We start from the raw sequence: 13,004 nt of genomic DNA on the forward strand, positions 1-13,004 counted from the left end.
CTATTCCACTCTGTGATCCTGGGCAAGTCACTTAGGCTCTCTGTGCCTCAGTTTATCTGTAAAATGGGGATAATAAAGCCAGACTCACAGAATTCACTCATGCGCTCATTCACTTATTCATTCATTCAACAATCAAATAGTCATTTGTGTTTCTTTTATGTACAAAGTAATGAAGAAAAGAGCTCTCATGAGCTTACATTCTAGCCGGGGGAGACAAACCATGAAACAAATAAGCAAACAAACAATCAGATGGTGATAAGCGATATAAGTAAAATGAAATTGGCTGCTATGACAGAGAGTTGGGGGTTAAAGCAATTTTAGACAGGTTGGCCAGGGGAGTCTACTTAAAGCAGGTGTCATAGCTGCTGAGAGCTGAATGACAAGAAGGAGCCAGACACAGGAAGATCTGGAGGTTCCAGGCTGCGGGAACAGCAGGTGCCAAGGTCCTGAGACAGGAATAAGGTTGGCTGCCAAAGAGCTATGAGAAGGCTGGTACAGCTGGTGTAGAAGGAACGAATGGGAGGAAAGGTCAGAGAGGTGGGCAGGGTGCTCGGGAAACCTGGGCTGTACCCTAAGTGCAGTGGGAAGTCACTGAAGAGTTTAAGCACGAGAGTGACTTGAAGTGGTTTGTAGTTTAGAAAGATCTCTCTGTCCACTGCATGGTAGTGGATCGTAAGAGGACAAAAGTGGAAACAGAGAGGCTGGTAAGGAGGCTCTTAGAGGAGCTGGGAAAGCATGCTGGTGGCTGGGGCTAGGGCAGTGGAGAGGACTATGGCGAGAGGGGACTGGGTTTGGGAGAGATGTTAAAGCAGAGCTGACAGCCCTCGCTGATGGATTGGATTGGAGGGAGGGAAGGAAAGAATCAAGTCCTGGACCACTGGAAGGAGGATGGTGCCATCTGCTGAGGTGGGGAAGACTTGGGGAGTGGGTTGGAGAGGATGACTATCAAGAGTTCTTTTTCGGTCTTTTCTTTGAAATGATTGGTAGGCATTGAAGAGGAGATAAGTAAACAGACAGCTGAGTCAGGAGCCCAGAGGAGACTTCAGAGCTAGAGACAAAGCACAGCGGTGAAACTTAAAGCCACAGGACGCCAAGGGAGAAAGTGTAAATAGATGATGGATATTAACATCTATTACTATTGGATATCAGTGTCGATTACTATTAGATATTAGTATCTTTTATCTATCATTAGATATAGATGTTGATATCTATTACTATTCGATGTCAGTATCTATCGCTAGGTTTTCATAGATAATAGAGAAGAAAGGTGCAGAAGTGAGACTCGGACGGAGCAGGAGAGCTGGCTTCTGCAGACTCTAGTCAGAAAACAAGGGAGATAAGGTGACTTCACAGAATAACCAAATTGAAACAGGTAGGATAGTGCCCGGGACATACTAGCAACTTCACAAAATGAAAGTTTAATCTCCTTCTCCTTCTCCTCCCCACGTCCTTGGTCCCTCCAGAGATCAGCACACACAGAGCATACTGTGCTGGGTCTTGCTATTACAAAACAATTTTAGATGATCCATTGATTCGCACTAAAGTATGAAAGACTTTCTGTGATTCACACTAAAGTATGAAAGACTTTCTGTATTTGCCCTCCATGAAAAATTTGTATTTTAAAGGGAGATTTGTAGGGGGCAGTTTTTAGCCAAGGAAATGGCCGGGTACCCAGCCAACCTCCTAGCTTCAGGCCCCAAAAGTCTGGCGGCCATCCTGCCCACATAGCCTGGATGAGGCTACCTTTGACAGCACCAGGTTTATCTTGTACAACTCTGGGGCCGGGCTGTCCCCTTTGTCCTGTGGCCTGAGGGCACCTAGAGGTGGCTGAGCTCCTATCGTCCCCTTGGGAGTACGTCTGTTCCTCTCCAGCTCCAAGGCTCCACGGACAATCCTGGGGCAGGTCTGTTGCCAGGACAGGGTGGCCTCCTCCAAAACCAATGGTTTGCTGGGGTCTTTCAATGCCTGGACATATAAAACAGGGCTCTCCTGGAGGAAAAACTTCTGTTCAGACAAAAAGAAAGGGGGGAGCAGGAACTCAGTTCTTTAGTCCAGCAGGAACATGTGCCCGGTTTGCTGGCCTGCCCATTGGTCTGGTTTATGAACTTTTAATAAACAGTAAAAGTTTGAAGAACCATCGCCAATTAGGAGGCGGCCAGTTTCAGCTGGTGAAAATTCTAAATCAAGGTTTTCCAAACTTCAGATGGCTAGGCCACTCTTTCATATTTCCATCTTACCTGCACTATGAGTTCTATTCAGTTCTATTCTGCATTGGCTAACAGCCTAACCCACCTTAGCCTCATCTTAAGTGATAACAGCTGTTGACTCATAGTATTGACGTGTAGCTTTTCTACTTAGATTTCACTTATAACTATTAAAAGTGAAAAGGTCTGCCCATGTACCACACTGCGTTGTTTTGGGTCACGTATTTCAAAACGTGACCATGGACAGCTCACTTCTGTCTGTGTCTATCTTTATCTCCATGTGTGTAAAAGACAAGAGTTGAACTACGTGAGAATTCAAGCATTAAAAAAGGTGGGTGAGAAGTCTGAGCTCAAGGAATCAAACCGTATTCACAAGTCTCTACCCAAAGAGATGCTTGGAAAGAGATCTAGAAGGGGACTTCCTGACATCTCGGGTGATTGTTTTCTCTCTGGGTAGTGGATGCAGAGCAATTTTTATTCTCCGTACCTTTTCGCATTGTCTCAACTTTTTAAAATGAGCACATAGCATTACAAAAACAAAGCAAAAAGCCATTTTCAAAGAAAAAAGTGCTCTGTTTCTTTTTTTAAATTGGTTCTCAGGCATTTTGAGTTGGACCGGTTGTAACATTTGGGTCAAGGCACACAGTCGTCACTGGGAAGTGCATGGCCCCTCTTTTATTTAGTTAGGTAGGCACTTACTTGTTTAGTTATTTTTAAGAACATAATGCATATCCGTGAGCCTGCCTCTGAACCCAAGCGCTATAACTCTGACCCATCTGTGGGGTCCTTCCCATCTCACCCCACTGCTGGGTGTGGATGAAGTCCTCTACACCTCCCAGCTCTCCCCCAGAGTAACCACTGTCCCAAATTTTATTGCTTTCCTTCCAGCCATCCGAAGGGCCCCAGCGCTCCCCACACACTCTCTAGAACGTCACAGTCTTTATTGGCATCATCGCTCTTCGTCTGATCTGATGTTATCTTCTTTGACTGTTAATTTACTTGCTAATTGTCTTTGTCCAATCCCAGGGTAATAACTCCCTAACAGCAGGGCCCTGTCAGTCACACTCAGATGGTACTCTCAGAGCCTGGCAGGTGGTAGGTGTTCAGTAAACATTTTTTTGAATCAATGAATGACTGAGTGAATGAATAAAATAGGTTGGGGACTGAATGCATTTAAGTGAGATGACCATAAAAATGTCTTTTAAAATTGGTTTAAATTAGGGTTTTTAAACTCAGACGCTTGTAGGGGTAAGACCAGCTCTGCAAAGAAGTAGCCCATTGCTACAAAGATAAATTGTAAGAAAAGCACAGCCCGTGTTGGAGGTGCGATAGGGCATGGCAGAGGTTGCAGCAAACCACATCTAAACGCTGCATCTACACAGGGCAGCTATCACCTCTGCTCCAGCTGCCTGTGGCCAGGGGAGACCGTAGGTTCAGTTGCCACATCTTCTGATGATTCAAGAGAATCCAGAAATCTGAGCTTTTATATACAATGTCCAGGTTTCTAAATGCAAGCAATAGATATGATTTTTTTAAAAGCAAAACTATCAGAGTAACCCGACACAAACCTGGACCGAGCTTGCAGACTGCCTGTCTGAGACCTGGTTGGATACACTATCCTAAGATCTCCCTGGGGCCCCAGAGCCGGCCTGATTCACCGGTCCTCCCAGCCCCAACACCAGCCTGGGCACAGGAGGTCACTGAGTTAGCCAACCCCTCTCCACCTAGGGTGGACTCTTACTTGGCCAGGGCTCACGTTCAGGAGGAACACGATGGGGGCTGAGGCAAATGAGCACCCAAGCAGAGGGCCGAGCAGCCAGTCCTCTGACCACTTACCTTGAACCTCTCTCCTGCAGACTTGGAATTGGTGAGGCCTTTGATTGCGAAGGGCACAAACAACACTGACAGCCGCAAGGGAGACAAGGTGGCCACCGTGGTGAAGGCCTGATGAGGCAGGAAGGAGGCAGTGAGGGTCACAGCTCTGTCCTGCTGCCTCACTCCCTGAGGCCCCCATCCCTGAGCCTCAAGCCAGAGCGCCAGACCCTGCAGCTTCCGACAAGCAGGCCCTTCATTTGACAAGAGGCCAAGCTGGCATCGGGGAGACTGGAAAAAGTGGAGAGAAGGGATCCGTCTCAAAGTCCTGGTGTCTGAGTGCCTGGTTCCTGTTGCAGCTTAGCCACCGGGAATTTTGTAACTTTGGGCAGGTCCCCCACCGCAGACTCAGTTTCCCCACTGGCATAGTACCCAAAATCATAACGTTGGTACAGGAAGAAAGTTGGGAAGCACAGAAAACACACGTGAGAGAGCTCTGTCTACTATCAGTGGAGCCTGGTCCTCTCACTGCTGCTAAGACCATATTTACTCTTCTTTGCCTTAGATGCTCTTTTCTTTTCTAATCTTCAAAATCTCCCTATGCTTCAAGTCTAATCATGCCTCCCTCCCACCCGGAGTCCTTCCCTGACCATGGAAAACCACCTTCAGCCCTCAGGGTTCCAGAATGGGACCTGCCAATCCACGCCCCATCTCCACCCCTTTCTTCTTCCAGCTTAATCTAAAGATAGACTCTGCCAATGGAGCAGGAATATTCAGTCTAATCCTGCATCCTCGAGTGCAGTGTGACCCGCGTGTCCTGCTGAAGGTGTCTCTTCACAGCCCGCGCTGCCAGCCTCACACTCAGGGGCAGTTCTCTGGTGTGTGCGGGGCCAAGCACAGGTGACTGCCGTCTGGAGCACAAACGAGCCGTGGCTGCAGACTCTCACCCGCTCCCCCTTTTGCTCCAGGTGCCGCCTCCTGCCCTCCCAGGCTGGGTTCCAACCTCCCCAAGAGCAGCATCCTGACCTAGTCTCCTCCAGCGACTGGGATCCCTGACCCTGAGATCAGCTGCTGCTTCTCAGGGCCAGGGTCAGAGCGCAAAGGGAAAGACAGAGACGCTCACCCTTTATTTAAAGTGCATTTTCAGGGCCCTATTTCAGGATCAGAGAAATGCCTCAATTTAGGATTCTCAATCTCAGGAGTCTATCCGAATCTTGGGGTTTTAAGTACACAGCCCCCTCCCCGGCGCCTCTGGTGCCTCTACTGGCCCTCGTCTCCACAGCCGAAATCCAAGGGATGTCAGTGTCTCAGATGGGGTGAGATGGAAGAAAGCTTGAGCACCCTAAGAGTCGGGAGAACCACACCAATTTGTACTATGCACTTGCAAAACCTTCAGATCTTTGAGGGGCATGTGGTAGGAAAGGACACATGAGAAAGCTCCCCATCAATACGGGGAACCAGAGCACCCCAAACACTTACTGCCGGAGCTGTGAGTTTCAGCTGTAAGCACGTGTGGATGAGAAACATCAACGTCATGGCCACCGTGCAGGCCATGAAAAAGGTGGCCATGGTGAGGCTCTGGAGGAAACCACTCTCCTCCAATAGTTTTCTTTCCTTCCTTCTCAGGTCTGGGAGATAAAAAAGAAATGCGCTGAAATTAACCACAAGAACATTCTCCAAAGAGCAAGAGCAACCCCCAGAGCATGAAAGAAGTCCCCAGAAGGTGAGAAGCTTGGCCCACCATGACATCCCCAGGCTCTGAGCAGAAAGCAAGATTTTCTGCACCTTTAATGACTTTGGCAAATGGTTTCTCCCACGTGTACATTTTAATCAGCTTAATGTAGGTGAGGACTTCACTGGTTACACGAATGCGCTGGTTGCTGACATCAGCTGTGTCATTCTGTATCTTCACAATCCTTCTGATGAAGAACACCTGCAGTCAGGATGCAGCAAGAGCTCCTTTTGACAAGGGCAGAAGAGTGCAGCCTGGCCTGAGCAGGACAACTGGGAGTATTTCCAAAGGTAAACCCTAGATGGGACTGTGCACCTGGTTTTAATCCTGCACTGAGTCCCCCGTGACTCGAAGTTTCAGGGCCCCCTGAAGGTTTCCCAGTGGAGGCCTCTCCAGGCCCTCGGGGTAGGACCCCTGACTCCCACATCCAGGGGCTTTTCTCTCCTGGGTCCCGAGCCAGGCTGCGGCCATGACTCCTCCTCCTTCGGGAACCCTGAACCCTCTGACTATCACAATCGCCCTTGATCACAAAACCTGCGCTGAGGGAGGAAAGTACTCGGTAATTCAGAGCACGCTTAACCCAAGACTCCCTTCCTGTTTCGCCCAGTTTATTTCACCTGAATCTTTGGCAGCCACTTTGCTTCCCTTACCCATCATACTGTGCTCAGCCAAATGTTAAATAGTGTCTGCATTATTACGTCAGCCTGTTATGGGGAGAAGAGAAGCAACAAACACCCTATACAGAGCATACCTACTGAGGAAGATCTGTGAAGCAGATAATCCCTCACAGAAGCCCACGAGGTGAAGCTCGCACATCAGTCAGAGTCACCTCTTACTTATTAGGCCAACATTGTGGCCAGAGAACCCTTTGCTGTAGGAACTGAAGCTGAATCTTAACCATGGTGGAACGAACAGTCAACAAGAGTCACCATTCCCACGCAGAAGTACCCAGATTCCAGAGCCCTGGGAGTTGTGGGGAACATCCAGCATCAAACAGGTAGCAAAGAATGATGTTACCGGGGCCGGCCCGGTGGTGCAGCGGTTAAGTGCGCACATTCCGCTTTGGCGGCCCAGGGTTTGCTGGTCCGGATCCCGGGTGCGGACATGGCACCGCGTGGCAAGCCACGCTGTGGCAGGCGTCCCACATATAAAGTGGAGGAAGATGGGCTCGGATGTTAGCTCAGGGCCAGTCTTCCTCAGCAAAAAGAGGATTGGCAGCAGATGTTAGCTCAGGGCTGATCTTCCCCCCGCCCCCCCCCCAAAAAAGAATGATGTTACCTCCAATGGTAAAATCAGGAGAAAGCAAACAGTGGCAATGAGTGCAGTGGGTCCAAGAACGAGGCAGGAGGTGATGTTGCAGGCAATCAGGAACAAACCAGAGAACAAGGTCAGAGGGCCATAGTACATCCCTTCAAATAGATATTTTGTGTCGCGGGTGAAGAAGTTGATGGCCTGGAAGAGAGCAAGTCCTTGGGCATAGGTATCACCTCTCCAGGTTCCCAAGAGGAGCCACACATGCACGCAGCAGGTGGCCTCACCACGCCTTCTCCTTGCAGGAAGCCTTGAAAGGCAGGGTGATAGAGCAGAGGCAGACACACCAGATTCACAGCTCTCCTCCTACTAGCTGTGTGACCTTGGACAGCGTACTTTGCCACTCTGAGCCTCAGCTTCTCCACTTGAAGATCTGGAATCATTATACCTACTTTGTACGGTTGTGAGAATGGCAATGCGATATACAGTGTCTGCACACATAGACTGTGATCAATACAAGTTCTATTTTACTATATTATTGCTGCTCCTACTAATCTCCAGATTCTGGAGAGTTGCTTCTAGTCTTCTATTCTCTTGTATGTCATTTAATTCTATTCTCTTCTATCCATCCTACTGCTAATAGTAATAACTGAATTTTTTAGGCAGGAGCTGAGTCTTCTTTCCTTCTTCTTTTCCTTTCTCTCTTTTGCTGTTGACTGTTTGGCCCACTTCCCTGCTCCCAACACAAATGGCCCAGTTCAGTGTTACATGAAAGCTGACATTCCCAGTCAGGAAGTATTTTAGGAACTAATTCATTAGCGTCTTTTAGGATGACCAATCTGAATCCCTTAGGAAGTGATTTCCTTTTAAGCTGATCTCCTTCCAGTTCCCAGGATGCGCCCGAGCCGAGCCTTTAACAAATTCTAAAGTGTATCAGGGAGCTTAACTTGCTGCAGCCACTTTGGAAGGCTATTTAGCAGAATCTCTGAAAATTAATAACTGCACGAACCCCAGGACCTGGCAATTTCATTTCTCGATGGAGAAACATTCAGCTGCGCCGGAGGAGGCACATGCAAGGATGTCTGCTGCAGCCCTGTTCACCGCAGCAAAACCCGCAAACGTCCTCACTGCCCACTGGTGGGGAAGGGTGCAGCAGCCACGCATGAAATATTAGGTAGCATTAGTTCCTGGAGCAAACTGTCAAGTTCGTGTCCCAGACCTGTCATTTACTAACTGTGGAACCACAGACACATCGGTCAGTTTCTCTGTACCTTGGTTGCCTCCTCAGTAAAATGAAAATAACAAAACAACCTACTTCATAGTGTTGCTGTGACCACTGAATGAGAGAACGCGCATAAAACGCTTCATTTTGGCACAGTGAAAGTGCTAAACGGGGCTGGGGGGAAAGGTGAGAACTTCTAGTTATAAATATGCATGTAGACCATAGTTACCAATACCTTATTGTCTGTCTGAAAGTTGGTAAGAGAGCAGATCTTAAAAGTTCTCATCACAAGAAAATAAGTTGTAACTATGAGGTGATGAATGTTAACTTACTGTGGTGATCATTTTGCAATATGTACATATATCAAATCATTATGTGTATTCCTTGGACTAATCCAATCTTACATGTCAATTATATTTCAATACAAATGAGGGAAAAAAGAAAGTGCTGTAATGATGAGGAAGCATCACTGAGAAGGCAGGAGGACGATCTCTACGTCCTAACATGGAAGCTGAGACAGAACGAGGATGGAGACAAAGCTACAAAGCAACATAAACGATGCAGCACCATTAATGTAAGAAATCACCCAAAAAACCTATGCCACACAGTTTCTATTGGTAATTGCAGAACACTATGCAAACGTAGTATCATTTATGCAAAAACTTGCATGTGCGCTAAATACACTTTAAAAAGTCCATAAGGACACATGCCAAACTGATAATGGTGGTTCCCTCCGGGCATGAGGAAAGTCATAAGAAGAGGTCAAGGGAGTCATCTATACTATTTTATTTTGTTTCCAAGGAGAATGTATTCAGTTATTTTTGAAATTATCTTTAAAACAAAATCTATGGAAGCAACACCTAGAAACCCTCTTGTGAGCAACTACTTCCATCTCCACTTCCAAACGGGCCATCTTGTCTTCTGCTTCTATGAAGATATTTGGGTAAATTGGGCTTTGCATACAGCAGGTGCTCAGAACAGAGGCGTACAGAAATGGCACCGAGGCAGGCCTCAGTACAAAAGGTCTACTTCGGGAGGGAGGTGAGTCTACTGGTTCAGAGCCTGGACTCTGCAGCCAGGCTCTCTGCTTACCGGTCACGTGACCTTGTACAAGATTCCTTCTCTTTCCTTGACTCAGTTTCCACCTCTGTGACAACGGGAACAATAACATAAACTACTGCCTGAGAGGGTTGTCAGAGGACTGACTGAGCTAAGTAAGTAGAGCCCTTGGGGCGATGTCTGGCTTATGGGAAGTCTGCAATCACTACGATGACTTTCCCGGGATCAACACGAAGCTGGCTGCCATGGATACTTTCCCTTCAGCCAGGTGCATCCTCCATATTTGAGGCCTAACAGAAATTAATGAGACAACTGAACACTTATGAATCATGCCACCTTTCCACGTGCTGCATATGTACTAACTCGTTTAACCCCATGAGACAACAATCCCACAGCTTCAGGGGAGCTGAACAAGTTGTCTAAGGTCACAGGACTAATAAAATCATGAAGAATAACAGTAATGATGATAACAATAAATATCTTATGTGTGTTAGCACTCGAGTTTAGAAAAAACATCCACTTGGTGGCAATGGTTAATTCGGCAGGCACGTTTTGGACGTCTGTCCTGTGTAAGTCAGATGCTGGGCCTTTCGAAGGATAGAATGGTGAATCTAACATGGATCTTGTCTTTGAAGGGGGCTCATATGAGTCAGCAGCCAGATCTGTGCTTGGTGGGTAGTGGGAGTATAGGGTGGGGTTTAGAGGTACTATCAGTAAGGAGAGGACGTCTCAACTGGGCCTTGAAGGATGAATGGGATTTCCAAAGGGCAGGGGGTAGGGGTTACATGAGCAACGTTGCCAGGAAATGGACATGGCTGGAGTATTTGAGGACTGGAGGTTAGCCCAGCCTGGCGGGAAGGGAGGAAGCCAACCTTGGGCTGGAGGAGGGGATATGGGAGGCGATGAGGTGGAAAGTTGCTGCTGTCAGATCACAAGGGGCTTTGGCCTGAGGGCGAGGAGCCGAAGCAGCACTGCCTCTTCCAAAACAAAAATGTTCCAGCGCCAAAGTGATCCATGCTCCTCAAGGCAACTGGTAATCAACAGAAAAACAGGGCAATGGAAGTTAAATATATAAAATTCCAGTGCCTCCATGACTAGGGGTCCTGAGTTGGAATATCTTCTTCCAATCTCTGTCAGCGTTTGTTTGTGTTACGCTGTGGGGAGAGTGAGGGCAGGAACTGACACATCAATGCAATCACCAGGCAGCTCTCAGTACTCCTCTTCTGCAGAGAGGAAAATTCACAGCACAGGGCTTATCTGTGATTGCTTTCCCTGGAAGATTGCCCTGAGCCATCGAGTCCTCATACGCGCCTCCCCAGACTGACTGGGGGTGCACTTTCCAACGTGCTTCTACTCAAATTCGTGTCTGTTTGTTCACTGCCGTATCCCAGGGCCTAGAACAGGACCTGGCCCAGAGTACGCTCAGTAACTATTTGTTGAATGAATAGATAAAAGCTCTCCAGGTCCATCTATTCAAGTGGCATCTCCCTGGGTTATTGTTGACCTGCTTTTATAACCCCAGAGGAAATTCTTGATGGTCATCAACACTCACCCTAGGAATTACTGCCTTTCTCTTTCTTCCTTCCGTCCCTCTCCTAACTCCCTTTTCTCCCCCCCTTGGCCTCAGGACAGCGATGTCTGGAGGAGAAGTAGGGAAGCACGGGCTCCGCATGCAGTCCCAGCCACTTACCTCTCCCGTGGTGATGTGTGTTAGAGACTTAAATTGCATTAGTTTCTCAAAGGCAAAGGAGGAAACGGCTGTATGAAATCTGATGGCTGTGTGCTGGTTTATGACCCAACAGGAACACAGACTCAGAGACTTCAGACACTCGCTGAGAAACAGGGTAAAGCAGAGTCCCACTCCATAGACGATGTTCCCTGGCTGCTCTTCGGAATATTCTAGGATCTTTGGTATGATCAGCACCTAAAAGGAAACAGGAGTTTGGATCACTCAGACCTCCCAATCCTTCCATCAGGCAACAAATATCAGAGGTAGGCTGTGTGAGGTCCTTGGGTCAATGTTGGGGGCTTGTTGAACGGTCCAAACTGACTCAAGCACAATCCTGCTTTCAGGAAGGACCTAGTCCAGTCGGAGGAGACTCAGGAGTTCAGCTGACTCAGATCTGAATCCCAGCTCCATTACTTTGTAGCAGGTCCTGACGGGAACCAGAAGACACACGTTAATGGGGTATTTCAGAAGTTATTAAAGTGACTATTTACAAGGTGTGGGCAGAATTTAGGAAATCCAACCAGGGATGGTAGCATACCATGGAGCCAGTGACATCAGGGAACTGTTACCTCCCCAGACCTAAGGGGAGGGGGAGGAGGAGGTTGCTGGAACCCAGAAGGAGAGAGTCACACAGAAAGGGCTCCTCGCAGGAGCCTGGTCGCTGACCTCCAGTGCCAGGGAGGGAGGCAGTGAGAGGAATAAATATCCTGCCCTCACTTTCTCCTTCCCTCTGGTCTCCTGTTGGCATCTCCCACAGGTCAAACCCAACCAGAAGCCAGAGTGCAGGGGGACCGCATTAATGTGATCCATACAGGTCATGCACTAGGGGCACAGGGCAGAGTGGACAGCGGCAGAGAGTGGATCTGGAGGGACAAATGGAGACCATCCGGCACACTAACCGTCACCTAGAGAGCTTATCTCTGCGGTGTCATCAGTTGTTGTCTCTTCCTGACCTGCATCCATTCTTCCTTAGCTGGTAAGAGTGCCTCAGTTTTCTCCTGGGGAGACTGTCACCTGCCCCATTGCATGCAGACTAGCCTGGATTGTCAATCAAAGTGCCCTACCCTCTTCTGTCCAACTGGTGAGCATGTGACACCAGCTGGGATAATCAGATTCACTCTCTGCAACCAGAATCTTGGGCTGAGGAACTGGAAGGCAGGAAATAGAGCCGAGTCCTCCCATCCTTGGTCCATGGAGGAGATCATTAGTTCCTGCCCCAACATCCCCAGAGCTGCTCAGCCATTTCTCGAAGCAGCTGGCATGCACTGAGCCAGACCACACTCTAAGTGCTTTATATACTGATCTCATGTAATGTCACCCTATGAGGCAGGTGACGTTGTGCTGTCCATTATACACATGATGGTTTCTACGAGGTCCACTGCTCAGAGTGTCATGGGGTTCCTTGAAGAAACTAAGGCACAGGGAAGGTAAGCAAATTGCCCAAAGCCACTCAGCATTTAAGTGGCAGGGCCAAGGTTTGAACCCAAGCAGTGGCTGCAGAACTCACACTGCTATTACTAGCTCTAATTCCCAAAAAAGGTGTTCATTTTTTGAGCAGCAGCTGAGAGGCAAATACCCCCAATTCCTGGCACAGACTTGAACATGCTAATCCCGAAAGCCTGGAGTGCTCCAACCTCAGCACATCCGCCACTTACTGGCCCCAGCAGGCTCCAGAGACAGAGGCAGCAGCCCAGAAGCGTAGCGAAAAGAACTCTTGTTCTCTGGAAGCTCAGCATCACGTGAAGCACCGAGGCTTTCTCAGGCCCACGCCGGGAGACTTCTTCTTCCCAAAGGAGGCGAAGTCTTGAAAAGAGGAACATCGAGCCAAGCGAAATGTCTTTGCATGTGTCACTCAAACGTCCTAGGGCTCACTAGCCTAGAAGCTTCATTACAGAAAGTTTCAAACATAACAAACGAAGAGAGAACAGAATAGGGAGTCTCCCCAGATACCCATTCCTCAGCTTCAAGAATAATCAACATTTGACATTTCTGTTT

At 48.2% G+C, this 13,004-nt stretch overlaps 1 protein-coding gene across 8 annotated transcripts in view; it reads right to left on the reverse strand.

The window, feature by feature from the left end:
* Positions 1–13,004, reverse strand: part of ABCC11 (ATP binding cassette subfamily C member 11) — a 72,757-nt gene that overhangs the window by 42,779 nt on the left and 16,974 nt on the right. For 7 of the 8 annotated variants that reach the window (XM_070262922.1, XM_070262921.1, XM_070262919.1 and 4 more), the window contains 7 exons: positions 12,665–12,812; positions 10,971–11,204; positions 7,027–7,200; positions 5,802–5,949; positions 5,496–5,644; positions 4,041–4,148; positions 1,744–2,004 (listed from right to left, as the gene is read on the reverse strand). In XM_070262922.1, coding sequence (XP_070119023.1) covers positions 1,744–2,004; positions 4,041–4,148; positions 5,496–5,644; positions 5,802–5,949; positions 7,027–7,200; positions 10,971–11,204; positions 12,665–12,812 — 1,222 coding nt within the window. The remainder of the gene's footprint in view (positions 1–1,743; positions 2,005–4,040; positions 4,149–5,495; positions 5,645–5,801; positions 5,950–7,026; positions 7,201–10,970; positions 11,205–12,664; positions 12,813–13,004) is intronic. The other variant, XM_070262925.1, reaches the window with a different exon arrangement.

The sequence above is a fragment of the Equus caballus genome, chromosome 3 (genome assembly GCF_041296265.1).
Source record: "Equus caballus isolate H_3958 breed thoroughbred chromosome 3, TB-T2T, whole genome shotgun sequence".
Taxonomy (NCBI): domain Eukaryota; kingdom Metazoa; phylum Chordata; class Mammalia; order Perissodactyla; family Equidae; genus Equus; species Equus caballus.